The sequence below is a fragment of the Passer domesticus genome, chromosome 23 (assembly GCF_036417665.1).
Source record: "Passer domesticus isolate bPasDom1 chromosome 23, bPasDom1.hap1, whole genome shotgun sequence".
Taxonomy (NCBI): Eukaryota; Metazoa; Chordata; class Aves; order Passeriformes; family Passeridae; genus Passer; species Passer domesticus.
In genome coordinates this window covers 6,951,864-6,978,661 of record NC_087496.1, presented here as the reverse complement: position 1 = coordinate 6,978,661, position 26,798 = coordinate 6,951,864, and the positions used below count along the sequence as shown (strand labels likewise).

Here is a 26,798-nt window from a genome sequence, read left to right as displayed (position 1 = left end):
GCGGGAGCTCAGCCCTGCTCCTCCCTCCCACTCAGGGTTCCGGCTCTGAAGGCTCCGGCTCTGCCTTTCCTTTGCAGTTCTGGCTGGGGGAGGTCTGTTCTCCCCCCTCTCCGTGCACTGAGTGCTGCAGGCGTTGAAGGGGAACTGCGAGGCTCTGCTGGCGGGAGGCCGAGTCCCAGGGGTGACCTGCCTGTTCCACCTGCCCCAGCAGCACAGCCCTTGCACGGCCCAGGCCGCCTCCACACCCAGGGTCACCACGTGGAGCAGCAGTCCTGCAGAACCCAGCCCTGCAGCACCCAAATTTCCCGGGCGCGGCGTCCCTGCTGCGGCAGGCGCCGCAGCGATGCTGCACGGCACGGCATCGTTAGGGAGACAGCTATTCTGGTCTAATTGCCAGGGGTTCACGGCAAACGTGGCAGTCTGTGCTCGGAACAGAACCGGGGAATCACGTTAGAGACAAAGGATGCCCCAAAGAAAGAGGAAGAGCTGACATTGAACCAGAGAGGGGACAGCAGCACACAGCCAGGCTGACCTGGGGAGGGAGAAGACACTGACCCAGCACTGAGGGTTAAGCTCTTCTTGGGAGAGCTAATTTAAGGTCAGGCAAATCCTGCTGACAGATTATTTTTCACCTAAAACGTTCAGATCGGTGTCTCAGCCACCGCAGCACAGCAGGACCTGGAGAGCAGCTGGAGGAGCTGCTGGAAGTGCCGTGGGCCAGGCTGGAGAAGAGGACAGCCCTGTCCCTGTCCCTGTCCCTGTCCCTGTCCCTGTCCCTGTCCCTGTCCCTTCCCAGGACCCCCTGCCCCACGCTGGGGCCCTCTCACTCCAACACAGCCACGGCAGCCCAGCAGCCTTTGCCAAGACCCAGGCAAATCCCAGCCTGTGGTGGTGTCCCAGGAGGGATGGGAGACCCCCCCCACCCCAGGCTGTCACTCTGTCACCTCTGCTTTGCTGTGACAGACAGACAAGCCCCAGCTCGCAGGACCATCAATTATTCACACACTTTTTCTGAATATTGATGTTAAAAGCAAATTCCCGGCTTGCCCCTCGCCTGCACCTCCAAGGGGATTTTCACGCCACGAGGACCCAAGAATGGTTCCTGAGGAGCCGCCGGGGGGGAGGGACACGTGGAGGGACCTTCACTGCCACCAGGGGTCTGCTGGCATTGGGGTCTGCACTTCAGGATGGGATAAGAAACCTCCTGTCCCACTGCTGAGGGATTCAGCCCAGCTGAAGGAGCAGGGAGGAAGCTCAGGGAATGAAGGGATGTGTCTGTCAGAGACAAAAGGAGCTTGCTCTCCCCCTCACTCGTTCATGAGAAAATATTTGTAAACAAATGCTTCCTGTTTGTGTTTATCCAACTTTGAGAGACTCCAAATGGAAGCCTGCTCCCCATACCGTATCATTACCCTTCATTATTGCAATTCTCCAGGCTTTAGGTGGCTGGAGAAGGAAACCACAGGATAATGCACCACTCAGAAAGCTGCAGCGAGTTAAACTGGGAGAGAGGCAGGCCCAGGCAGCCCAGGGACACCAGGTGGGCACTGCCCATGCAGACCCAGCACAGCTCCTGCATCCAGGGCAGGAGAGCGAGAGCGATTCTGGCCCTGTGTGCCAAGAACAGCAGTGTCACAGCCATCGACACCTTGAGTGGCCCCAAACACCAGGATACTCCAGCTGGATGCTTCTCCAGGCTGGAGCACCTCACCCAAGCCGTGCCAGACCACCCTCACCCCTCCCTTGGCCTCCTCTGGTGATGGTCTGAGTGTCCACTCACCACCAGAAGGTGCTGGAACAACCAAAGGACAGCTGACAAATGCTGACAGGAAAGGAACGCTCTTGAAACAGGGAAGGGCTCCAAAAAGAAATCTCATTTGTAGATCATTGCCTTGATATCTCAGCGTTTTTTACTTCACAGTTCTGTTTTATATAGCCCTGTTTATGGCACTGATCTCTCATCCTGCAGATTCATCTCGCATCATCGTTAAGGTTCCTCCCCAGCTTGCAGAGATGCCTGTGCTTGTCGTAAAACTCTATGTCGAAATTTCAGATTAATTAAAAGCTGTAAATTGCAAGGCCAGATGCGATAACTCACATCTTCATCCTTCCAAAAAAAAAAAACCACAAAAAAAACCAAACCAAAAAACCAACAAAAAAAACCCATCAAAAAACCAAGAAACCAAATCAAAACCAACCAAAAACCAGGAAAATGAGAAAAGTGGGAAAGTCTCTTGGTTTATGGCGTGGCTGCCCCCGAGATGGGCTCAGCCACGTCCCTCCATCCTCACTGTGACCCAGCCAGCGCTGCCACCGAGGGTCCCCAGCGACACCTGGCACGTGGCAGGGAGTGACACGGTGTCCCCAAGGTGCCACCCCAGCCGGGCTGGTGACACTGCTGCTGCTCAGAGTGCAGGGAGGGGTGATGCTGGGCAGGGCACCGTGCCAATGGGCCCCCGGGCAGGAGGGGAGCCCCACAGTCACCCCAAATTCCACCCGACCGCGCTACGCTGTCCCGCGGCGATGCCCGAGCGGGTCCCCACTGCCCACGCAGCTGTGGCAGCGTGCAGAGGGGACAGACGCCGTCCCCCCGGGCTGGGGACGCTGCTCCCCGTGCCCAAGGACACTCAGGCAGCCGTGCCCACCATCTGCTCGCTGGCACGGCCAGCCCAGCCTCCAGCACCGCGGCGTGGCCTGTGCGCACGCACCCAACACTTCCACCCCTAAAACCACCCTGAGGGGGGGAACAGGAGGGGTTTCCTCCAATTCCCCCCCGTTCCAGCTGCCCCCAGCCCTCCTGCGGGCTGCTGCTCCTCCTGCTGCCCCCATCCTGTCCCTGCTGGGTGCCCAGGAGCGGGGCAGGAGCAGCATCCCTCCCTCCCTCCCTCGCCGAGCTCCCGCTCGCTGCAGATCTCTTAATGCATTTCCTGGCCAAGGGTGAGGAGATTAAACACTCCATAGACGGCGAGCTGACACAAGCTGACAGACCTGAATCTTCTGCACATGCATAAGTGCCAGTCCTCATCACAAGGATGCTCATTTGCCAGCCTCATACCTATCACTTGGGCTGGGAGTCAATCTAAATAAAGCAAATTCGCTTCTTCTGAGGGGGAGAGGGAGTCGCTGGGCTGTCACAAGGTTGAGCTCAGCTGGCATCATTCTGAAGTGGAAGGTGCTGCAGGAGCAGGAAGCAGAGGGTTTCCAGCCTCCCAGGAGGGAGAGGAAGGCAGCTTTGCTTTGCTTGAAAGCTGCTGAGCCAGGAGAAAGCGCTAGCCCCGGGCCCAGGCTGCGAGGAGCTGGGCTGTGGAGTCAGAATCACGGCATCACCGAGGCTGGAAAAGCCCTCTGAGATCATCGAGGCCAACTCCAGACCTCCCTGGGCAGCCCTATCCGTGTGCCAGAGGTGAGAGCAGAGCAAAGCCTGGCACGTGGCTGGCTGCTCCTGCTCACCTGAGCCAGCCCTGCCAGGACAGCACATTTCACCCCATGCCACTCTGACACAGAGCCCAGCCACCCCCAGGGACTCAGAGACTGGTTTGGCTTAAAAAGGACCTTAAAAATCCTCCAGTTCCACCCCTTGCCCTGGGCAGGGACACCTTCCACCAGACCAGGGTGCTCCAAGCCCTGTCCAACACTTCCAGGTAAAGAGGATCCACAACTTCTATCCCTCTCCTTCCCTCCTACCCTCCAGCGCTTGGTTGCAAGGATTAAGACTCATTTCCAATGAAGTTTTCATTATTTTCTGCTCTCCTTCTTTATTCCCCAACTCATTTGCATTACAAAAAAATTAAACAAAAGCTGCTTTTTTGAATCTCCACTCATTACTCCCATTACATTTGTTAACATCATTATCTTCAGCTGAAGATGGCAACTATTATCAAATGTTGCAGAGCTGCTGCAGACCTCTTGCTATATTACTCTGGAAAATTGCTTTAATGCTTATGCTTTTAGTGGTTTGAAAAAACCAGCTATAGCATTAGAAGCCATAAAGAAGATAAAAAAGTGCATCATTCGATAATAAGTGCGTTTTTCCCCCTTTATACTGAAATATAAATACACGGAGGTAATGCAAGATGCAGAAGCTCTTCCTCCTCCTCCTCCTCCTCCTCCTCAGTGATCCAGCACGGACACTCTGATCTGACCCTCAGTGTCTCTCTGTCCAACACTTCTCTTCAGGAAAAGTTATTGTAATGAAAACTGGGATCAAAAGGAAATAACTCGAAGGACAAAATAGTTCAATTTTCCTGGATTTTGGCAAAGTATTTCTGAGAAAGGAGAAAGGAGAAAGGAGAAAGGAGAAAGGAGAAAGGAGAAAGGAGAAAGGAGAAAGGAGAAAGGCCCAGGGCACGGGTGGTGAACCTCTGGGTTTGGAGGGGAAGGAAAGCCCCAAGGGCAGGCTGAGGTGGCCTGGGTCTAATGCCAGGGACATGTCTCAGGGTCCCACTGTCCCCACTTCCACCTGGAATCCACCCCGGATGACCCCTGGAGCACTGGTACCATCTCTGCTCAGCCTGGCTCGGCTCGCTGGTGTCTGAGCAAGGAGAGAGGATCCAAAAAGAACGAGCTGAACACGAGCCTGAGGAAGCTGGAGAGGCCAGGCTTGGCAGGGCAGAACAGAACTGGGGCTGGGGCTTCCAAATCTCCCTCCCAAGGAGATGATGTGCCCCAAGGGTCACCAGGAAAAGAAAACAGACAGGAAATCCTTCCCTGTGAGGTGGGCAGGCCCTGGCATGGCAGCTCTGCTGGGGCTGCCCCTGGATCCCTGGCAGTGTCCAAGGCCAGGCTGGACGGGCTTGGAGCAGCCTGGGACAGTGGGAGGTGTCCCTGGGGACTGTGCTGGCCCTCACCCCGGCCATTCCAGCTGTGAGGATGGGACAGCACGGCCCAGGAGCTGGGACCATGCACAAATCCCACCCCAGCATGGGCAGGGCTGATTTACGGCAGCTGCAGGAGAGGTCAGGGCTTGATAGGCCTTCATCGATCAGTTAATTAAGCCCAGGCAAAACAAACCCAATGAACGCAAAAATTTACAGCCCCTGCCATGGTTCAGGTGCAGCTGGAGCTCAACCCACCCATCTTGTCTCCTAACAAGGCTGGGCTTTTGAGGGAGATCCAGACCCTGCTCTGGAGCGGGCAGGATGTGCTGCACTCCTCCCTGCAGCACTAATAATGCTCCTAAACAAGATCAAACTGCCAAAACAAGGGGGCACAGAGGTGCTGAACCCTGCCAGAGAGGAGCCCAGAGCGCGTGTGTCCCTTGGCACAGCCCTGGCACGCTCAGAGGGTGGCACACGAAGCGTGACTCCAACTGTGCACCAATGCAAAACTCACAGAGCCCCTGCTGCGAGTTCACGCTTGGTCACACAGCCCACGAGACCCACACAAAGAGATTCCAATTATCACTTTGTTTTCCATCAGGCTTTTGGTGTTGATTTAAGCTGCCCAAACAAATAATTACGGTCTTATCTCCATCACGCAGCAGCATTAGCCACAATTCATCATTTTTAGCTTGTTTTGGGCATTGTGTATATATGGGTAAATAAAGAAGGAGCTCAGCCATTCCCATTTCATAGAACCTGGCATTGCAAGATGGGCATTTTGGTTAAATCTGCTCTTGACTAGAACAAAAATGTAATCTCCAAAGAACTCTGCAGGAAAGAGAAGCACGTGTGTGTTTTTAACAGCCTGGGGAAATGAGACCAGCAGATCTGCAGAGCTGAGGCACAAACGATGCTCCGTGGGGGCACACAGGGGTGTGCTCTGTACCCTTCCCTTCCCCAGCCTCAGGCAGGGCATTCCCCACCAGATTTCCAGCTTGTGCAGCTGCAAACCAGAGCCCTGGGCACCCAGAGCCCTGGAAGAGCCCGAGCCTGGCTCACCCCAGAGCCAGGCAGTGAACGAGAACTCACGGGGAGTTCCCAGATCCGACACGACAGGTTGTGCCAGAGCTCTGCCAAGAGAGATCACGGAGATGATGGCGCAGTCAATCCTTGACACGGGCGGGCGCGTGCCGTCCATCCAGCGTTTGCAGCAGCCACAGCTCCTGTCCAAACACCGGGACGTGCCAGGATGGGGGGTGGATTACACAGCAGTGCAGGGAGCAGCTCTGAGCACGTGGCCCAAGGTGCAGGGAGAGTTCACCCGGGCACGGCAGCAATCCCTCCCTGCAAGGAGCAGCGTGGCTCCAAGCTCGCCGGGCAGGGGGAAATCCCACCCGGGCACCCAGAGCCGGGCACCTGCTTGCCAGGAGGTGCTTCCCGAGCCCTGCTGCTGGTGAGCGCTGGCAGCGAGGCCCAGCTTTGCTGCCGGGTGTGAAACAAGCTGCAGAAACACCTCGGGAGGCGCCCGCGAAACCGCAGCGCCAGCGAGCCACGGGGCTGCAGGCACAGCCCAGGCTGAGAGCCACAGGGACACGGAATGGCACAGCAGGGACACCCCCTGAGCTGGCCCCGGCTCCTGCTGCCTGCAGCACGCTGCTCCTCGCCAGGGTGAAGGGTTTGTGGGGAGCAGCAGCTCCCAGCCGTCAGCTGGGGGCTGGAGCAGGGTCTGGTGAGTGCAAAGCCATGACCAGCACGGGGTTTGCACCTCAGCCACCACCAGAACTCCTCAGGGATGGGGACACACAGACCTGTCCTTCCCTTTACACCCTGAAATGGGGACACACAGACCTGTCCTCCCCTTTACTTCCAGGGATGGGGACACACAGACCTGTCCTTCCCCTGCTCCCCAGGATGAGGACACACAGACCTGTCCTTCCCTTTACTCCCCAGGATGAGGACACACAGACCTGTCCTTCCCTTTACTCCCCAGGATGAGGACACACAGACCTGTCCTTCCCTTACTCCCCAGAAATGGGGACACACAGACCTGTCCTTCCCTTACTCCCCAGAAATGGGGACACACAGACCTGTCCTTCCCTTTACTCCCCAGGATGAGGACACACAGACCTGTCCTTCCCCTGCTCCCCAGGATGAGGACACACAGACCTGTCCTTCCCTTTACTCCCCAGGATGGGGACACACAGACCTGTCCTTCCCTTTACTCCCAGGGATGGGGACACACAGACCTGTCCTTCCCTTTACTCCCAGGGATGAGGACACACAGACCTGTCCTTCCCTTTACTCCCCAGGATGAGGACACACAGACCTGTCCTTCCCTTTACTCCCCAGGATGAGGACACACAGACCTGTCCTTCCCTTTACTCCCCAGGATGGGGACACACAGACCTGTCCTTCCCTTTACTCCCAGGGATGAGGACACACAGACCTGTCCTTCCCCTGCTCCCCAGGATGAGGACACACAGACCTGTCCTTCCCTTTACTCCCCAGGATGAGGACACACAGACCTGTCCTTCCTTTTACTCCCCAGGATGAGGACACACAGACCTGTCCTTCCCTTTACTCCCAGGGATGGGGACACACAGACCTGTCCTTCCCTTACTCCCCAGGATGAGGACACACAGACCTGTCCTTCCTTTTACTCCCCAGGATGAGGACACACAGACCTGTCCTTCCCTTTACTCCCAGGGATGAGGACACACAGACCTGTCCTTCCCTTTACTCCCAGGATGAGGACACACAGACCTGTCCTTCCCCTGCTCCCCAGGATGAGGACACACAGACCTGTCCTTCCCCTGCTCCCCAGGATGAGGACACACAGACCTGTCCTTCCCTTTACTCCCCAGGATGAGGACACACAGACCTGTCCTTCCTTTTACTCCCCAGGATGAGGACACACAGACCTGTCCTTCCTTTTACTCCCCAGGATGAGGACACACAGACCTGTCCTTCCCTTACTCCCCAGGATGAGGACACACAGACCTGTCCTTCCTTTTACTCCCCAGGATGAGGACACACAGACCTGTCCTTCCCTTACTCCCCAGGATGAGGACACACAGACCTGTCCTTCCTTTTACTCCCCAGGATGAGGACACACAGACCTGTCCTTCCCTTACTCCCCAGGATGAGGACACACAGACCTGTCCTTCCCTTTACTCCCCAGGATGGGGACACACAGACCTGTCCTTCCCCTGCTCCCCAGGATGAGGACACACATCCCACCCTTCCCCTTGACCAGCACGGCGATGGTTTCCGTGCCTGCACCATTTGCTTCCCCAGCCCTGTGACAGCGTTTACAGCCCCTGGCAGTGCCCAGCTCCAAGCACCAGGCTGGTTTGGGTGAGAGAAGCCGCTTCTCCTGGAGCTGGGCCTGCCTGTGAAGGGTACCCCTGGCTAGGGATGCCTGGCACGGAGGGAAGAGCGGGCACGGCGAGGATGGGGAGGGGCGACAGCACTCAAGCAAAGAGGACCCAGCTGGTTGTGACACGCTCAGCCACGAAAAATTAGAGTTTTAAAGCTGCTTTCGGTGGAAAGACCCAGAACAGGCAACGGAGGCTCTGGAAAGGAATATTAAACACTGCAGAAATAAAAGGTATTGCTCAAGAGAAAACATAACAAGGCTGAAACCCAGCGTGGTGCAGCCTTCAGATGAAATGGAGATGAGCTGCGAATGAATTGCTCCCTCTTAAGGGAATTTTGGGCTTTTTAAGGAGGGAGGGCACACCCGTCCTTCCCTTCCCGGGTGGGGTGGGGTCCAGAGATGCTCTCCGGGGCATGTGGAGGCTCCCTGGCTCTCTGTGCCAGGGCACAGCTCCCACTGGGCCCTGCCATGCTCTCCATCACCAGCTGGGCACCATCTCACCCCCGGAAGGTTCTGCATGCAAAATCCAGAGTCAGGGCAGAGCTGGAGCACAGCCAGGGGAGGATGGCCCCAGCCCCAAGGCTGCCAGAGCTCCAGGGGCCTTTGGGCAACGCTGCCAGCCCAGGGTGGCATTGCTGGGGTGTCCGTGCAGGAGCAGGCCTTTGATGGGTCCCTTCCAAATGAGGATATTCCACAATTCTGTGGTGCCCTGCAGATCCCCCAGCGCTGCACAGGTCCTGCCATGCCCCAGCCTCTCCGCATGCCCCATTTCCTGTGGCACGTTCCACGAGAATCTCAGTTTCCAGTTAAAAATAACACCAGTTTCCAGCCCTCGAAGGTGCAGAAAAACGTGACCTCTAAAAATCCAGAAACTGAAAGGCAAAGCAAATGAGTCCCAAATTTGTCTACGCTATAAACGTCAATTTCTTTTTGAAAGAAATGAATGTTTTTGATGAATGTTTTCTTGAATGCCTGCTTTTGGCAGTGCTGCCATCTGTGAAAAATCTCTGCCACGCTCGCTATTAAGATTTCATTTCCAAGAAGAGCTCATAGCTGCTTTAATAAATGGTTAAAAGATTGTCAGGGGTCCAAAGGGCCAGCAGCTTGTTTACCACAAGTGGCTTCTGTCACCAAGCAAAGCACCTTTGACTGATAAGCTCAGAGCCTGCCAGATCACAGCAGCTCCCTCCCAGCACTTCCAGAAGCACTTCAGCACTTGGGAACCTGATCCCGAGGGCCTGGGAGGGAGATTTCCAGTCCTGGAGAGCCCTGGGGCACGCCGAGCCCTGAGGGGTGCCACTCCTCATCCCCCAGCCTGGACGGGCCTTTGGCACCTCTCATTGCCAAACAGCACAAACCTGACAGGGAGAGCCCCTGGGGAGGGCCCTGGGCTCTGAAACAGCCCCCAGACCCTTCAGAAGGGGCTGGGGGCACATCCAGCAGTGGCAGACTGAGCTGTGCCCACCAGCCTGGCACTGGGGGCACATCCAGCAGTGGCAGACTGAGCTGTGCCCACCAGCCTGGCACTGGGGGCACATCCAGCAGTGGCAGACTGAGCTGTGCCCACCAGCCTGGCACTGGGGGCACATCCAGCAGTGGCAGACTGAGCTGTGCCCACCAGCCTGGCACTGGGGGCACATCCAGCAGCCCCAATCTGGGCTGTGCCCACCAGCCTGGCACTGGGGGCACATCCAGCAGTGGCAGACTGAGCTGTGCCCACCATCCTGGCACTGGGGGCACAGCCAGCAGCCCCAGCCTGGCACTGGGGGCACATCCAGCAGCCCCAGCCTGGGCTGTGCCCACCAGCCTGGCACTGGGGGCACATCCAGCAGTGGCAGACTGAGCTGTGCCCACCAGCCTGGCACTGAGGGCACATCCAGCATCCCCAGGCAGGCTGTGCCCACCAGGCTGGCACTGGGAGCACATCCAGCAGCCCCAATCTGGGCTATGCCCACCAGCCTGGCACTGGGGGCACATCCAGCAGCCCCAGGCAGGCTGTGCCCACCAGGCTGGCACTGGGAGCACATCCAGCAGTGGCAGACTGAGCTGTGCCCACCAGCCTGGCACTGGGAGCACATCCAGCAGCCCCAGCCTGGCACTGGGGGCACATCCAGCAGCCCCAGGCAGGCTGTGCCCACCAGGAGCCTCCCCTGTGTCAGCAGCAGGGCTCCACGCTGTGGGAGATGGAGGCCTGAAATGGCTGGTGTATTTGTAGATCCTCTGCGTGACTGAATCAAGAGGAACAATAAGATCTTTTTCCAGATTCGGCAAACATCAGTATAATAAAAAAAATTAATTATATGCTTGAACACATGCACCAGAGCAATGCCCTGTATTTTCTCCTAATTGTTCTCCAAGCCTTGCAGAGCCACATTTAAATAAAAATGAAGCAGTTATTTAAACCGCAATTAAAGATGGAGCAATTTATTTTTAAACTTGAACTATCGTCAGCAGAGCAGGAGGGGAGGAAGGGGGGCAGCCCCGGGACCCCTGGTGCCCCCCAGGGCAGGTTCCACTGGAGCCAGCTGCTGCAGGGGGAAGGCAGAGGAGCAGAGCAGAGGCTTCACCGCCCCACCAGGAGCTGCTGCTGCTCCCTCGCTGTCCCACAGCTGCTGGCACAGGGCACAGCAGCCCGTCCCTGAGCTCACAGCCCCGTGCTGTCCCAGGGAGGATGAAGGTTTGGGCTGAACCCCCTAGGAAGGCTCAGCCCTGGCTCCACAGCCTGGCTCAGCTCCTGCCCACCCCACGGGGGTTTTGGGGGGCATCTGCACCCCCGGGCTCCTTGCCTCCCAACCAGGGGCTGGTTTGTTACCAGCCAGGTGCCCACCACCACCAGGTCAGGTTCTGCACCCTGGGACTCAGCCCTGGTGCCAGCAGGCAGTGTCCCCTGCCTGGAGCAGCGAGAGGTGGCTGGGAGGGAGCTGGGGAGGGAGGCAGGGAGGAAGAGCTGCAACCACAACAAAAACCCACCCTCTCTTTTCATAAGGCAGCAGAATTTATCAGCCTGCAGCCCTTCACATCTGTCTCCTCATACAAAATGAAAGAGGCTTTGAAAAGCGGAGGAGATGAAATAAAGCCGTCTGTGTGAGGAAGCTGGCATCCCTGCCACTGTCACTGTCACCATGGCAGGAATAATGACCGCGATTGTTTCTGCATCTGGGGATGTGCACGGCTGCACGGGCAGCAGGGGGAGGGGGACACACACCCACACCCCCTCCCCTGCCCACGAGCCCCCTCTGGGGTGGGCTGCACACCACGAGAGGTGCTGGCTCCAGTGCTGCAGCTCCTGGCCCTGGCAGGCCCCGGGGCAGGAGCTCAGGCTCACACCAACGTGTGGTTTGGGACGAGCTTTGGGCTGTGCAGCTCTCACAGCACCGGGCTTTGCTGTGGCAATCACTGCCCGGGCAGGCTGTGCTCCGGGGAGAGCTGGGCCAGGGGACAGGAGCCAGCTCCTCCCTCACAGGTGACATCTAAACAGAGTAGAGAAGGACAGGAGTGTTCTCCATGGAGAACCTGCACATGCCAGCAAGCCCGTGTCTCTGAGCTGGCTCTGGTGGCTTTTTGGGATGTTCTCGGGGCTGTCCTGAGCTGGATTTCCCTGGGTCACTCCCAGCTCCCTGTATTCTGTGTTTCCGTTCTCTTCTGGGATTTTCATGTGGATTTTGGAGCATTCCAAGCCCATCAGGCTGGCAGCAGCCTGCAGGCAGAGGGGTCACTCCAAGGACCCCTGAGGGGAGGTGGCCCATGGTGATGGTGGGTTGCACCCCCAGTGCAGGGAGTGCTGAGCACAGCCTCGGCTTGGGCTGCTCCAGTGCCCTACAGAAACCCACCCCAGAGGGTTTCAGCAAGGTCTTTAAAATGCACAAAAGCATCAGAATTTAGCAAGTGCCCCATGAACAGGGACACGAGAGCACGGCCCCTGTGGTTCAGCAGGGACTCAGATGCTCCAGGCTCGGCTCTGGGGTCAGGCAGGAGGGTCCTGGGCTCAGCAAGGTGCACGAGGCACGTGAGGCTCCAGGTTTCAATACAGAGCTCGAGCTGTGCCCCACAACCTTCCCTGGGGCTGGTGCAGAGCACAGGATCCTCTCACAGGGAAGTGCAGGGCACACTCCAAGAGATCCTGAGGGACTCCAGGGGAGCCCAGACCCCTCTGAGGCTCACCAGCCCCAGCCCCCTCCTGCCCACATCACTCCCCTTCTCCCCACGCCACCAGTGGGGAGCTCCAGGGGACTTCCCTCTTGTCCTGGCCACTGCCTGTGTGCCATTCAGTGCCACTGGAGCGCTGTACCCCAGCACAAAGGGTCACCCCAGGAGCCAGGAGACCAGCAGATCCTTCCTCCAGCTGATCTCTCCCTGCTCCTGCTCCCTGCTCTCCACAGGAGATTTACAGCCCACTGCCTCCCTGGGGTCTCCAGACCCTCAGGGCCCCATCCCACCCTCTCTCTACTCGCTGTTCGTCCCTTCCCTGCGGCACAGCTGCTGCTCAGGGTGCCCTAAAGCATGGCCCTGGCACAGGTGCCCACAGCAGCCGTGCCTGCCCCATCCTGGCAGTGCCCAGGGCCAGGCTGGACAGGCCTTGGAGCAGCCTGGCACAGCAGGAGGTGTCCCTGGCTGTGGCAGGGCTGGGATGGGATGCTCTGAGGCCACTTCCAGCCCAAACCATCCCAGGAGTGTGCGATTCCTTCTGCTGCTCTCAGCCAGAGCTCCCCTCCCCGCAGGCGCTGCCAGCAGCTCTGGTTTGGGACAGGCGGAGCTCGGTGCCACCAAATCCCCACCCGGGCCCTGCTGCAGGGCTGGGGCTGCGGGATTGGGGCAGCAGGAGGTGACAGGGACGCCGGGGTGGCCGCCGGGGCTCGGGGCTGTGCCAGGCTGCTGTTTACTTGTTGTGGTCCCTGCGTGTGCCGGGTGTGCATGCGTGTGGAGATTGTCTCCAACGTGACTCTGCATTATCGGGGCTATAATGAGTCCTTGTTAAAGTGGATTTGATGGAATAATTATATTCCAAAAAAACCTGCGGGAAAGCGCTCTCCCCTCTTAAAGGGCAGGATCATCAAACGTTCTCGCCACATTATTTGCAGTCACACCTTCTGCTGCATCTGCTCCTTTTAAAATCTCTAACTCCAATCTGATCTGAATATATAAATCTGAATTATCACAGCAAAAGGAGATGTGCTCACACCTTTTTTTATCTGTTGCCATGGCGATTAGATAAAATTCACGCCAAGTCTCTGGGGAAGGATGAAATGATTTCAGACAGAATCTCACCCCACTTGGTGAGAATAACGCCTGGAGCTACTTCCCTCTGTAACAGGTCTGGGCACATGTCGCAGCCAGAGAGGGTGGCAAGGGGTGGGGGAGAAGGCAGGACACCTTTGGCGATCTCGGGGCCGGCAGGGGAAGGTTTGCGGCTCCTGCGGGCAGCAAGGACAGGACGCGGCTCGCTGCCATCGCATCGCGCCCGGCTCTGCCCGGGGACAGCGGGGGACAAGGCAGGGGACAGCGGGGACACGGCAGCGGGGTGGCCCCGTGCCCGGCCCGCTCCGCTCACAGCCTCCTGCTTCAAACCAGCCGGGCTCATCCCAATTCCGGGCAAAACCCACCCAAAAGAGCGACCCGCAGCGAGTCCCCTCTGCCCCAAAGCTCTGCGCGACGCCAAAGGCGAGCAAGGGCGGCTGTTCCCGGCCGTGTTTGTTCTGTCCCGGCTTCCAGCTTTTCCCCAGGAACGGGAGCCTGATGGCCCCCAGAATGAGCCCATTGACACCAGGACAATGCCCAATTATCCGGGGCCAGGGGCACCCCCCCGCCCCGTGCCCCTCGGCAGGCAGCATCTGCCCGGGGGAATGCTGAGCCCAGAAATCCCAGAAACTCCAGAAAAAACAGAAATCCCTGAACTCCAGAAATCACAGAAATCCCAGATATCACAGAAATCACAGAAATCCCAGAAATCCAGAAATCCCTGAACTCCAGAAATCCCAGAAATCCCAGAAATCACAGAAATCCCTGAACTCCAGAAATTCCAGAAATCCCAGAAACCCCAGAAATCCCAGAAATTCCAGAAATCCCAGAAATCCCTGAACTCCAGAAATCCCAGAAATCCCAGAAATCCCAGAAACACCAGAAACCCCAGAAATCCAGAAATCCCTGAACTCCAGAACTCCCAGAACTCCAGGAATCCCAAAAACCCCAGAAATCCCAGCAATCCAGCCTCCTGCCTCACCCTGGACTCCCCACATCTGGGATGGATTACAGTGGGGTTTGTGTGCAGTTCCCACTTCTGTCATTTCAGAGAAAAGCAGCGCAGCCCTGGCCAGGTGAGCAGAGCACAGAGAACATTTCAGGGGGGCTGGACTGCCTGAAACCCTGAGGAGCTGCTGCCCTTTCCTTGCCCAAGCACCAAAGAGCTGCTCAGAGGAGTTTCAGGACCCCAGACCCAGCCTTGGGGACATCTGAGGTGGGACAGAAAGGGCCACGCAGCCCAAGTGACACTCACAGCTGCAGCACCACGGATTAACTCAGGCAGAGATATTTTGGAAACTCCTGAAAGGCTCAGCCCACAACACACAAAAAAACCACGTCCAAAACTTCACAGAACTCAATTTTTTTTTTTTTTTTCAGCTCCTTCCTTCTGGCAAGCTTTACGTTTTGCTTTCCAGAGAAAAGGCTTTGTGGATAACCAGTGACTAAGTACATCCTCATCTGCGCAGCCCTCAGAGGATTTGTATTAGGCTGGTGACAAAGGCAGCACCCTTAGAAACGCTGCTACCTTGACAAGTGCTCTATTTAGAATTTTTCCAACACCACCTATCAAGTACACAACACTGAAGCAGCAAATAACAGCTCAGCTCGGGCTTTGCCAGGCTGGCAACGCTCACAGCCTCCAAACCCCACTGCCCTCAGCCCCAGAGCTGTTTTTCCCCCTGGCACAACCTGGAAAAGTGATATTTGTGCCCAGCAAGGCAAAGCTGGACACAGTGACACCCCTGAGCCAGCTGGGAGGGTTTGGTGTGTGCTCAGGGGGTTGGAAAAGCCAAGCAGTGCCCAAATAAACACCTGGCAGCAGCTGAGGAGGGGCAGAAATGGCTCAAACCCCACTTGGTGGTGTCACCAGTGTCTCCCTGGGTTGTTTTTGCAAACTGCAGCTGGACAGGCACCCCAGGGGTGCCCACACACCTGGGCTCCACACTGCCACACAAAACAAGAATAAAATAATAAAAGAAAAGCTGTTTACAACGTTGAGTTCTAACGCAGCTTGCAGCAGGATTTTCTCACTCTCACTCCACGGGAGAGGGGTGGAGGGTGTGTAAAACTCTCTGCTCAGCTGCTGTGCTGCTCTCCAGCCCCTCAACACAGCCCAAGTGCAGCAGGAGCAGCAGTTTGAGGTGTGATTGTCCCCCCAGCCCTGTCCTGTCACCCCTGCTGCCCCCCAGGCACAGCAGCAGAGCCTGGCAGCGGGGCTGTGTCGGTGGCAAGGCTGCAACACGAGGCAAGATTGATTCTGATGTGAGCACCAGCAAGGCAAATGGGTTTTTGAAAGCCCTGTAATTTCTCTGCAACCCTTGACTTCTCTAAACACACAGCAGCACAGTCAGGTGGGCACTAAACAAAAATGAGCTGCACTAATGATGATTTACGTGCGGGATAACCTGCCATAAAGAGTTTATCTCTGATTTCGGGGTAGGTTACGGCGTTGCCAAGTTAACCAAACAGCACAACTCGTCACCCATAGCCCGGGAGGGAGGCAGCAGCTCCCACCAGCAAGGTTCTGCACCCACCAAAAGAGCAACAAGGTCTGGCTGAAAAAGTGTCAGAGGTTGGGAGACCTGTGATCCCAATTAAGGAAAAAAAAAATTATTCAGTCATAGAATTAAAGAACAATTTGTGTTGGAAGAGACCTTAAAGTCCACCTTGTTCCTCCTCCTGCCATGTGCAGGGACACCTTCCACTGTCCCAGGCTGCTCCAAGCTGGCCTTGGACCCTCAGGGATGGGGCAGTCACAGCTGCTCTGTGCCACATCAGAATCTCTTCCTAGAACCTGAGAAAGCTCAAAAAGGCTCCCTCCAGCCACATGTGGAGGCAGAAGCTGAGCTCACAAGAGCAGCCCCAGGGGAAGCGCTCTCTGCCCCCGTTTCTCAGCTGCAGGTGTTTTGGTTTGGTTGGGGAAAAGACATTTACTGTGCCAACAGTCACTTCGAAAGAGCTGTGTGCCACCAAGCAGTCTGGATGGAGATTTCCCCCGCCCTGCACGTCAGGACTGTTCCTCCCGTGCTGGGAAGATGCCCAGCCTTCCACAGGGAGCACTGGAGCAGAGTTCTGGGGAAAGCAGCGGGGTTGGCACGCTGGAGTCAGGAGAGAGCAGCAGTCCAGAGGCAGCCGTGAGCCCAGCTCAGAGCTCAGGTGCTGCAGTTCCTGCACACCCGGTGTCTCACCGGGCACAACCCTCCACTGGGACCAGCAGGGGCCTCAGCACCACAGCCCAGCCTTCCTCACCTCCACCCCGCCCCTCCCCTCATCCTCCTCGCTCAGAATCAGGGCAGACGCAGAGGTTCAGCAGAGGTCAGGGAAAAACATATTTTTGGTAACAGCAAAGCCACTTTTAGCTCTAACACACCAACAACAAAAAAAAATAAGCTTCAGGCAGATACTATATTTGTAATCCAACGGCAAAACATGTTTGCTTGTGTTGACTCTGCACTGTAACACAATTTATATGTTCTGTCTTTAGGGTAATTATTGCTTTAGAATGTTAAAATCGTTCCACCCTAATTAAATCATCATATTAAAAAATCCACTGCCACAGCAAACCGGGGAACGAGTCTGGTTGGGATCACGCGAGTGCGCGGATGCTCACTTGGCAAACACACCACTGAGCCCGCTGGCCACACAGGCTCCATCCTCCAGAATCCCAGACCAAAAGATCCCCAAACCACCGAGGAAACAGCCCAGGCTGTCCTGTGGTGGACCTGCTGTCCCACCCAGCAAAGGCAGCAGCCCACGGCGGGCAGAGCATCACCCGCACCGCCCAAAACGCACCCAGAGCACCCCGGGGATGGGCACTGCCAGCCACCACACAGAAATCCACCTCGTGTTCCCACACCCACACAGCCTGGCAAGGGCAGGGTGCCCGTCTGTCCCCTGCCCAAGGGTGCCTGCCTGGGTACTGCCAGCCCAGCACCTCCAGGCTGCACTCAGGGGGCACAGCCCAGCAGCAAGGGCCACCTCAGCCCCAGGAGAGCGGGTCATCACCCCCTCCAGGCGAGCACTTTGCTCCTTCAGCTGCTCCTGCAGCCCCAGCCCCGCTCCTGGAGGCCTCTGCTCCCCGTGGCAGGGCTGAGCCAAGGAGCAGCACCGGGGCCTTCTGGCCTGTGAGCAAACATCAAGCACAGAGCACTCACTTTGGGCAAAATCCTTTAATTCCCTCTGGACGCCCCGGGGGAAGCAGTTATTGATTGCTTCACTGCCAGCTCACACACGTCGATAGCAAAGGAGCCACGAGGTCACCCCGGCACACGGGGACACGGAGCTGTGCCCACAGCCTGCCACAGCTGCCAAAAAACCCCAGGGAAATACCCAGGGGAAGCCAGCTGGCCCTGCAGAGGTGAGGGTGCTGTCCCTCCCACAACCCCTTCCCCACGCAGGGAAGTCAGCTCCGAGTGGGACACGGCCCAGGACACGAGGCAGGGGCATGGCACAGGCAGGCCAAGCAGGTTCCACCACAGGGAGAAGGCACGTGATGGCATTTTGACCAAACTCCTTTCCCGTGGTCGAATCGGTTGTGAAAATTGACAAGAGAAGGGACTGGAGCATCATCCTGACAAGACAAACACCAGCCCTGGTGCAGCAGTCAGACACGGGCAGCAAGGGCAGGTGCTGTCCCTGCTGTCCAGGTACCCAACACATCCTGCACAAACCAGGATGGGCACGAGTGCTGCCAAAATCCCACTGAGCATCCCTCACCCTGGGGACACACGGCCAGAGCACCCAGGAGAGCCTGGGCACCTCACCTCTGCTCTCACCAGCCTGGAGCTGCAAAATCACCAATGAAAGCCTTTGCTGGGCAGCAAAGCACAGACAGCAAGCCAAAAACCAGACCCTCCACGACAGCAGATATCCCACAGGGCAGAGCAGGTGAGATTTCCAGGAGAACAGGCGCTCCTCTCTTACCTGGGATGATAGAAACGGTGTCTTTCTCCCAGGACACAACGCTAACGTATTCCTGCACTGAGGAGGGGATGAGGCACTTGAAAACAGCCACGTTTCCACGCATCGACCTTTGGTCCTCCACCCGAACGGTGTACGGCTCCCTGAAAACTGTGCAGGAAAGCAGATGGTTGGTAGCATGACAGTGCTGCGGGAAAACACACACTTCCTTTTGCTAGAATCCCACGTTTCCCAAACAAACCAACCCACCCAGCCACACGCTGCTTCCATCCCAGGCACCTTCCCGGGGATTCTCTGCTGGGGAATGTGCTGCTGGGCTTGGGACAGGGGCACACCTGGCCCAGGTCCTGCTGCTGGGACCTGCCACGGTGCCCAGTGCCACCTGAGCTTGCTCAGCGTGGGGACCAGTGACATTTTGTAGTTGTAATGTGCATTTCACCCCTGGATGCTGAAAATGCATCCTGGGAGGGACAGCTCGTGGCGCAGAGCCTGGGACCCCCCTCAAGGCACTGCAGGAGCATTTGAGGCAAGCAGATGACAATTTTCCATGTTGCCAGCACGTGCCCTGTCTCTCAGGGAGATGCACATCCCTTTGACAGCTCCGTGCTGCTCCCTGGACCAGCAGCAGTGCTCCAGGAGCACCCACCTCAGCCTCTCCAGCAAGACAGAGAGATGTCACCGACCCCAGCAACACAGACACCACAAACTGCTGGAATTTTAGTGCAAAATGCACTTGAGGGCAGCTCCCTTTTTACAGTGACAAAAACATGGAGACATTGCCATCCTGAGAAATACATGTTCACTTTGTCATCTGACAGCTGGCCAGGGCAGGAGCAGCTCCACAAAGCCCTCAGCAGCCCCAGCAGGAAGGAAAAAAAGCCCTCAGCAGCCCCAGCAGGAAGGAAACCCCTCGTTCCCAGAAGGAAGGTGTTCTCCCTGGGTGGGAAGTCCCCGTGGACATCCCACACCTCACTCAGCCAGGCCAGCAGAGAGGGTGGCAGCATTCCCAGCCTGCTTTCTGGGCTTTCAGGGCTCCCTGCTCAGAGATGTGCCACGAGGGCACAGGGAGAAGCTGCACGGAAAGGGGCTGCAGAGCCAAAGCAGATTAAGCAGCAAAAGCTTCCTTAATCACCTGGAGCTGAGGTTTATTCACAGGCTTTAAAGGCCAGCAGGGACCACGAGGAGCATCCTGAATGCTCCCTGCCACCACGGGCAGCCCAGCTGGGGACAGAGCCTGGGCACAGACCCACAGCCAGGGCTCCTGCCAGCAGGAATAACCCTAGCAGGGGTTATTTTGGGAATAACCCCCAGGAGGGCAACACTCAGCCACAACCAGCCCACGTAAAGCTCTCCCCTGGCTGGAGAAATTTGCTCCATGTGCTCGCCAACAGCCTTCCCAAGACTTCCAGAGATTTTTTTGCCCCTCATATTTTCAGTTCCCAGTGCATTTTATTTTACTGCCTGCTTTCTGCAGCTGTAATTGGCTCTGTGTGCTGCGCTGCCATTGGGAAGCACTGGAGAGTGACTGGGGTGTGGCATGGCCAGGAGGGAGCAGCAGCTGGGGAATGCTCCACCACCATTGCCAGTGCCAGAGAGGCAGAGCAGCTCCAGGAGCTGGAGACATCCTGGCGGCCCCCCTGGACATCCACACCTCCTGCTGATGCTGGGGAGGCTGAGCTGCCAGCCCGGCAGCAGGGCTGCATTCTGCAGGACTGAGATGGGGGTGAGAGCCAGGATTCCCTCTCTGTGATCCCAGGGCACGAGGGATCCCAGCAGAGCCACACCAGGAGAGCAGCAGCTCCACGTTTACTACACCCCATCTGCTCCTCCAGCACGCTGTGGTTTATAGGTAACCTGAGAGTGCTGGTAAATAATTCACCCTGCAGAAGGGGGTTAATACCCATTTACTCCACAGTACAAGGTATTAAAATAAAAAACCCTGTAGTCACTTCTGTCACGTTCCCTCTGCTAGCCCCACTTTTAATAGGTTACATAATGAAGCCATTCCTGGGCTATTAGCCCTCCTCAGCCTGGTCAATAATTTACTATAATGGCTTTTAGAATCAGCTCTTTGCCATATTCCTGCTTTTTTTTATTTATTTAATTTTTTTTTGTTCCTAATAAGCCTTGGCAAGCTGGGGCTGGGTGCTGCAGTGGGAACTGGGCTGTGGGACACTGAGGGTGACAGATGTGGCCCAGCCCCTCCCACAGCTGGGAGAAGCGGTTGGGTGAGACAATCCTGGCTCAAAGGGAGAGGAACTCTCCTGCCACCAGGCTGCAGCCACACCACTCACTGGACACCTCCAAGCTGCACATCCCACCCAGTGCTCTGCCCTCCTCCCCGCTCCATCCTGTTGCAAGAGCCCAAGGCAGCAGCCTGGCACTTGGCAGGCCCCTGGCAGCCCACGGAGCAGAGCAGGGGGAGCCAGCCCCTCGTGCACAGCCCAGAACCCACAGGCAGCTCCCACCTGCTTTGACGCGGATGTTTGGGCTCCTGATTTTGCCAGCCGAGTTCTCTGCCGTGCAGAAGTAGTCGTTGTCGTGGATGAAGCTGTTGAAGGCTGATGGCGAGAAGGGGTAGAGCTGCAAAGTCCCATTGGCATGGACATGCCGGATGTGGGGCACATCGTAGATGTCGTCACCTGTGGCCAGGTACCAGCGAAGGACGGCGCTGGGTGACCCTGCTGCCGGGCAGGGGATCACCACCCCCACTGTGCTGGAGAAGGTCACCTGCTGCAGGGAGTCGTTCACAAAGTAGAGGCTGGTTCCAACATCTTCAGCGCGTGCTGTGGGCAAAGCAGAGGCCACAACGGCACGGGGTCACTGCGGGGACTGCCAGGCCTGGTGGCACAGAGAGACCCTGGCACAGAGAACCTCCATGGCACAGAGAGCCCCTGGCACAGAGAACCACTGACACTGAGACCCCTGGCCCAGAGAGCCCCTGGCACAGAGATCCCCTGGCACAGAGATCCTCTGGCACAGAGAGCCCTCCCCCTGGTACAGAGACCCCCATGGTACAGAGACGGCCCCCCTGGAACAGAGACCCACTTGGCAAAGAGACCCCCAGCACAGAGAGCCCCCCTGGAATGGAGACCTCCCTGGTACAGAGACTGCCTGGCACAGAGACCCCCCTGGCATAGAAACCCCCATGGCACAGAGACACCCCTGGCATAGAAACCCAAACCCCCATGGCACAGAGACCACCCTGGCATAGAGACCCCCTGGTACAGAGACCTCCCCAGCACAGAGATCCCCTGGTACAGAGAACCCCATGGTACAGAGATCCCCGTGGCACAGAGACCCCTCTGGCACAGAGATCCCCTGGCACAGAGAGCCCCCAGCACAGCCCTGAGCCCTGCGTGCGGAGCAGGGGAGCGCAGAGCATCCGTGCACGGCTGGAAGCACACAGGCCACCTTCACAGGCCAGCGCTCCTGCTGCCAGCACGGATCAGGGATCACAGGCACCTCGGCAGGACAGCCAGGGGCTGTGCAGGCGGGGTGGGCACCCCGGGCAGCCCCCGAGGCTTCCCCAGGGGTGCCCAGCTGGCTCCGAGCACCCATGGCCCCGAGGAGAGCACGCCAAGCACGGCCACCAGCTCTGCTCCTCCTGCCAGCCCCGACACTCCTGTGACCCCCCAGCCCAGAGCGGCCCCATCCAGCACAGCAATGCCAACACACCCAGTGCCCACCACTGCCAGGCAGGGCAGAGACCTCCCCTGCCACCCTACCAGTGCCTCCAAGCCAGGAGAGGGCTGGAAAACCGGGATCAGGGCTGCTCCCCTCTCCCAGAGGCACAGGCAGGGGAGCTCAGATCCACCTTGCCCTCAGCCCGAGCTTCTCCTGGGCACCCGAACGAGGGCTGAGGTGGGTTCAGGGGCACAGCCCAGGCAGAGCTTGTGGCCACCTGCATGCCCAGGAGCAGCTCTCACCACTGAAGAACTTCATGGGAAGTAGGGAACGGACCTCTGCCCCCAACTCCTGGTCTCCAGGACCACGAGCTCCCCCTTCCCCACCCAAGCTGGCAAAATTGGCTATAAATAAGGGAGAGGAGGCCCCCAGTCACTCAGATCCGCTTTCTTTTTTTAGCTGCACTCTTTCCAAGTGGGCGGAAGGACAGGGATTGGGAAGGGCCCTCGGCGGGTGTATTAATAGCGCGGCTGAGCGCACGCCCGCGGTGCCGCAGAGCCAATAAGCAGATCAGCACCGTGCCGCGGTTCAGAACGAGCCACGGGGGACCCTCCTGACCTCGATTCCTTAACTTGGGGAGGAGGGGACGGCAGCACAGGGGAGAAGGGAAGCCTCACCCGCGCGCCTGGGCTCTGCTGGCCCGAGGAAGGGCTGGCTGAGCGGCCACGGTCGCCCCAACGCCGTGCCGAGCTTCTCCAGCCAGGTGCCCGTCCTGCCTTGGTGCCACCAGCCAACCCACTCAGGATGGCGCACCCCGAGACACCCCAGCCCTTCTGGGAGCAGAGTCCTCTCCATCCTTCTCCCAGCTGGATGTTCAACCTCGCGCCTCTTTCGGCATCTGACTCTTGCTCTCTGTGCACTGCACAGAATCGTCCCCAAAAGCGACCAGGGTTCCTCCTGTGCCACAGAAGGGATGAGCTGATAGGTCCAGCTGTGCCACCACATGAGACAACCAATTTAGAGGCCACGAAATCCTCTCCTTGTGTCCCCACGCGCCGATTCCCTGTGTCCCCACACGGGTGGAAGGAGACAAAGCCGTTTGTTTTCCCCTCCCTGGCTGAGGAGCACCAAAGACGGACGGACAGAGGAGCAAAACTCCAGGCGAGCCTTTGCAGAGCCACGGGGCCACCGCTGGGCCCTGCAGATGTCATTTTGTGACATCTCCGGGCCGGTTTGTCGTCATGAATCAGCATTTCCCTTCATCCGAGCGGCGCGGTGCTTCTCCCAAATACATGAAAGGGAAAAAAGCCGCACATTTGCAGGCAGAGGAAGGGAAACAAAGCCTGCACGAGCAGCACAGAGCTATTTGTGGCTGAGCCTGAGCTGAGCAGAAGATGGCTGGAGCCAGGGCACAGCAAAAGCCACCTTCAGCCTGGCTTTGGACCAAGGACATCTGGCTGTGCCCCGTGCTCCATCCAGGATCTCTCCCCAGATCCCTCATTACAGCTTGAGGAGGCTCCTGGGGCACCCAGAGCCTGCCAGGGAAACATCTTCACCCTCAGCAGCACCAGGAGGGTTCAGAGCTGGGTGGGTGAGGGGCTGGGAGTGGAAAAATACCTCATAAACAGAGAAATTCAGATTACCCATAAAGCTTTTTCGGGTCAAAGGGGGAAAGGGATTTCTAATAGAAAATGGAGGTTATGGGATTGGCAATAGTTATGTGACAGACGTATAGAGTTAAATCCTCATAATCTCCTTTACCATTTAGCATTGAGCACCATCCTAATTCCATGTTTCATAAAACTGTCTCCAAATCACTGGGAGAGATTAAAAATTTAGAAATAGCACAGCAATATTTTTAAACCAGAAATCACTGCTCACATCTGGTCAGCTGTGCTGACCCTAACCTACATATCGAGGGCATTAATTCACATGAACCTGAGAGGAGGAGGCTGGGAGAGCTGAGGTGGAACACTTTCTGCTGGGAAGGCAGCCGGGAGCCCAGCCTGGCTCCAGCTGGGAGCTGCACCGAGCCCAGCACAGGGCTGGACACAGGCTGGCTCTGAAGGGCAGGTGTTTGAAGTTATCAGAGCTCAATCTTCCTAAATTGTGCTAAATTACAACCTAGAGCTATTGAAATATTAATATCTCTATTTGAGCTGGGAGAAGCAAGTCATTTTGCTATCATCCCTTCAGAATATTTACTAGTTTTGATGGCTGGGCTTGCCGAGCTCCAGCACCTTCAGTGACACAGCAAAGCGCTGGGCTGTCCTGCAAACACCTCCTAGCTCCAGAGAGGGGCCACAAACTGTCCCCAGGATGTGTCACCATCTCTGGCAGAGGTGCAGGAGCGTGCCCTGCCCGAGCAGCTCAGCAATGCCAGCATGAAACCTCGCAAATTCTTTCCTCCAGGTTCTTTTCTCCCAGGTTCTTTCCTCCCAGGTTCTTTCCTCCCAGAAGAGCCCGTCCTTTTCTCAGAAGCAGATTTAGGAGCAGTCTCAGACAAGGGCCAGCTCCGTGCCAGCCAGGGCTCTTCCTCCCGAGATAAGAGGCTTTTCCTTCTCTCCGTGCACGCCCATCACCTCTGCTGGCAGCACACAGCCGGCCCCGAGCCCACCCAAAGCCAGCGAGCCCCCCAGGTGCTTCAGCCGGGGGGAAACCTGACAGAGGCGGGGAAATGCTGAGGAATTGGTGTTTTGGGGGGCTCCTGCCATCCCCCGGGCAGGCACTGCACTGGGGGTCACGTCACCCCACTGGCAGCAGTTTTCTGAGAGCCCCTTCCTGGTGAGGACCTGCCGGGGCTCCCCCCTGGAAAAAGCCCACCCGAGGGGCTCCGGAGGGGCCAGCAGGGATTCCCGAGCCGCGCTGCGGGGATGCTGAGGAGAGCAGCAGGCTAATGGCCACCTCGCAGCTCATTTATTATCCTCATTAAGGGTGTTTGACACCTGCCCTGCCCAAGGAGAGAGCGGACCCAGGCCTGGCGCTGGGAATTACAGGTAGGTGGCAAGTCCTGATGGTTCCTGCGTGCTGAGGAGAGGACAGCGATTCCATCACACCCTGCCTGCACCTGGGGAACGCTGGGGGAGCCTCCGGCCTTGCCCTGAGGAGCTCCCTCATCCCCTTCACAGCCCCTGTGCCAGCCAAGGGATGACCTTGGGGTTGATGGAGCGGGCAGTGGCACTGCCAAGCGCCCTGGAAGGATGAGGAGGGAAGCACCAGGGCTGGTCCCTTCCAAGGGGAGCTCAGGGGTGCCTGGGAGAGCAGCACGTCCTCCCGGGGCGTCACCTCCCCACCGTGTGCCAGCCCAGAGGGTTAAATTGTGACTCCTGCGCGCTGTGCCACTCAGGGAAAGGTCTCAGGGGGGTGGAAATCGTGTCAGGAAATGCCAGGCAGGGCCCGGGGCGTTCAGCTGGTGCCCAGCACAGCAGCAGGTACCTGCCACAGCATCTTCCCTGCCCTGGCACTGCGATTTGGCCGCCACAGAGTCCCACCCTGGTGGCACAGCCCCTCTGGCTCGAGCACCACGCTCCTTCCCGAGGTGACAGAGCAGAGAGGGAGCGAAGGAGAGCCTGCCTCTGGTCCTCGGTGGGTAAGGGCACGGCTCAAACGTGCTCCAAGAGCCTGCTCCTTAATGCATCCGCATGGAAATTAGGGCCTGAGCCACCTCCAGCGATTACGACAGCACCCAGGCTGAGGCTGTAACCCTTGCCTGGGGAAAAAAGCTCTCCCGGCTGGATCCCTGCCTCTGGAACCTCCCGTGCTGCTCCTGAGAGGCCCCAGCCCCACCACACAGGGGCTGACCCAGAGCTGGACGTCCCCCAGCCCTGCCCCACCTCCCGAGCCCCCCAGCCTGGGGACCCTGAGCTCGGGGGGTGAGGAACGAGCGCGGGGGCCACAGGTGAGGGCCCCTCCCTCCCCTTCCAGAGCCACCTGCACGCCTTGGCCGTGCTGACCACAACGCCTGCGGTCCCGAGGGGACATCTGTGACATCACCCAGCCAGAGTGACAGCGCCGTGTCCCCAGGGAGGTCGAAGGAGCGGGCACGAGGGGCAGGCAAGGGGACACACCACGCATGCCTGGCCTTGGGCTCCCTCCACAACGGCCAGGCCACGCTCCCAGGGCGTCACAACCTGCCTGGTGGCTTCGCCAGGTGGAGAGCAGGATTGCCACCACGCAGCCAGCAGCAGAACACACCTGGGCAAGCCCTGCCAGCCCCTCACCTCCTCCCCAAGGCGTGCTGGCTCCGCTGTCAGGGCCGGGAGCTGCCGCAGCCCTTGCCAGGCGCAGCTGGGAGCAGGCAGAGCGCGAGCCTGGAGATGGAATTCCTGCTTGGTGCGGCTGTGCTGGCGGATGATGGCGGCAGCCCGCGCCTGCTGGGGGACATTTCTGCGGGATCCACGGGCAGGGCGAGGGTGCCTCCCAAACCCTGATTATGTAAAGACCGAGAGCTGAGATTCCAGAGGCAAGGAACGCTCTGCACCCGGAGCTGCCCCGGCGCATCCTCCCCGAACAGCAGCATGGCCACGGCTGCCACGACCCGGCGCCTTCCTCCTTGGTGCCCGCCGTGGAAGTGGCACCGTGTAGCGTGCTGAGGTCCCTGCCCGGCTGCCAGGTGCCTCCATGCCACCCGAGGCGCGGCTCAGCCTCGCCTGCTGCCATGTCAGAATTCCTGCCACAAAGACTTCCAGCTTTATTCTCGCCCTTGGCTCGCCAGCTGCTCCAGAGAGGGACGGAGCGCTGCCCGTCCGTCCCCCCAGCACGCGTGGCACACGGGCAGGGATGCTGGCACCCCAACAGCGAGGCACTGGGGCCAC

General features: G+C 58.1%; 1 protein-coding gene across 3 annotated transcripts in view; it reads right to left on the bottom strand.

The window, feature by feature from the left end:
- DSCAML1 (DS cell adhesion molecule like 1) overlaps positions 1 to 26,798 on the bottom strand; it is a 96,469-nt gene that overhangs the window by 66,854 nt on the left and 2,817 nt on the right. For all 3 annotated transcript variants that reach the window (XM_064397642.1, XM_064397639.1, XM_064397640.1), the window contains exons 2-3: positions 20,826 to 21,143; positions 18,361 to 18,507 (exon numbers count right to left, since the gene is read on the bottom strand). In XM_064397642.1, coding sequence (XP_064253712.1) covers positions 18,361 to 18,507; positions 20,826 to 21,143 — 465 coding nt within the window. The remainder of the gene's footprint in view (positions 1 to 18,360; positions 18,508 to 20,825; positions 21,144 to 26,798) is intronic.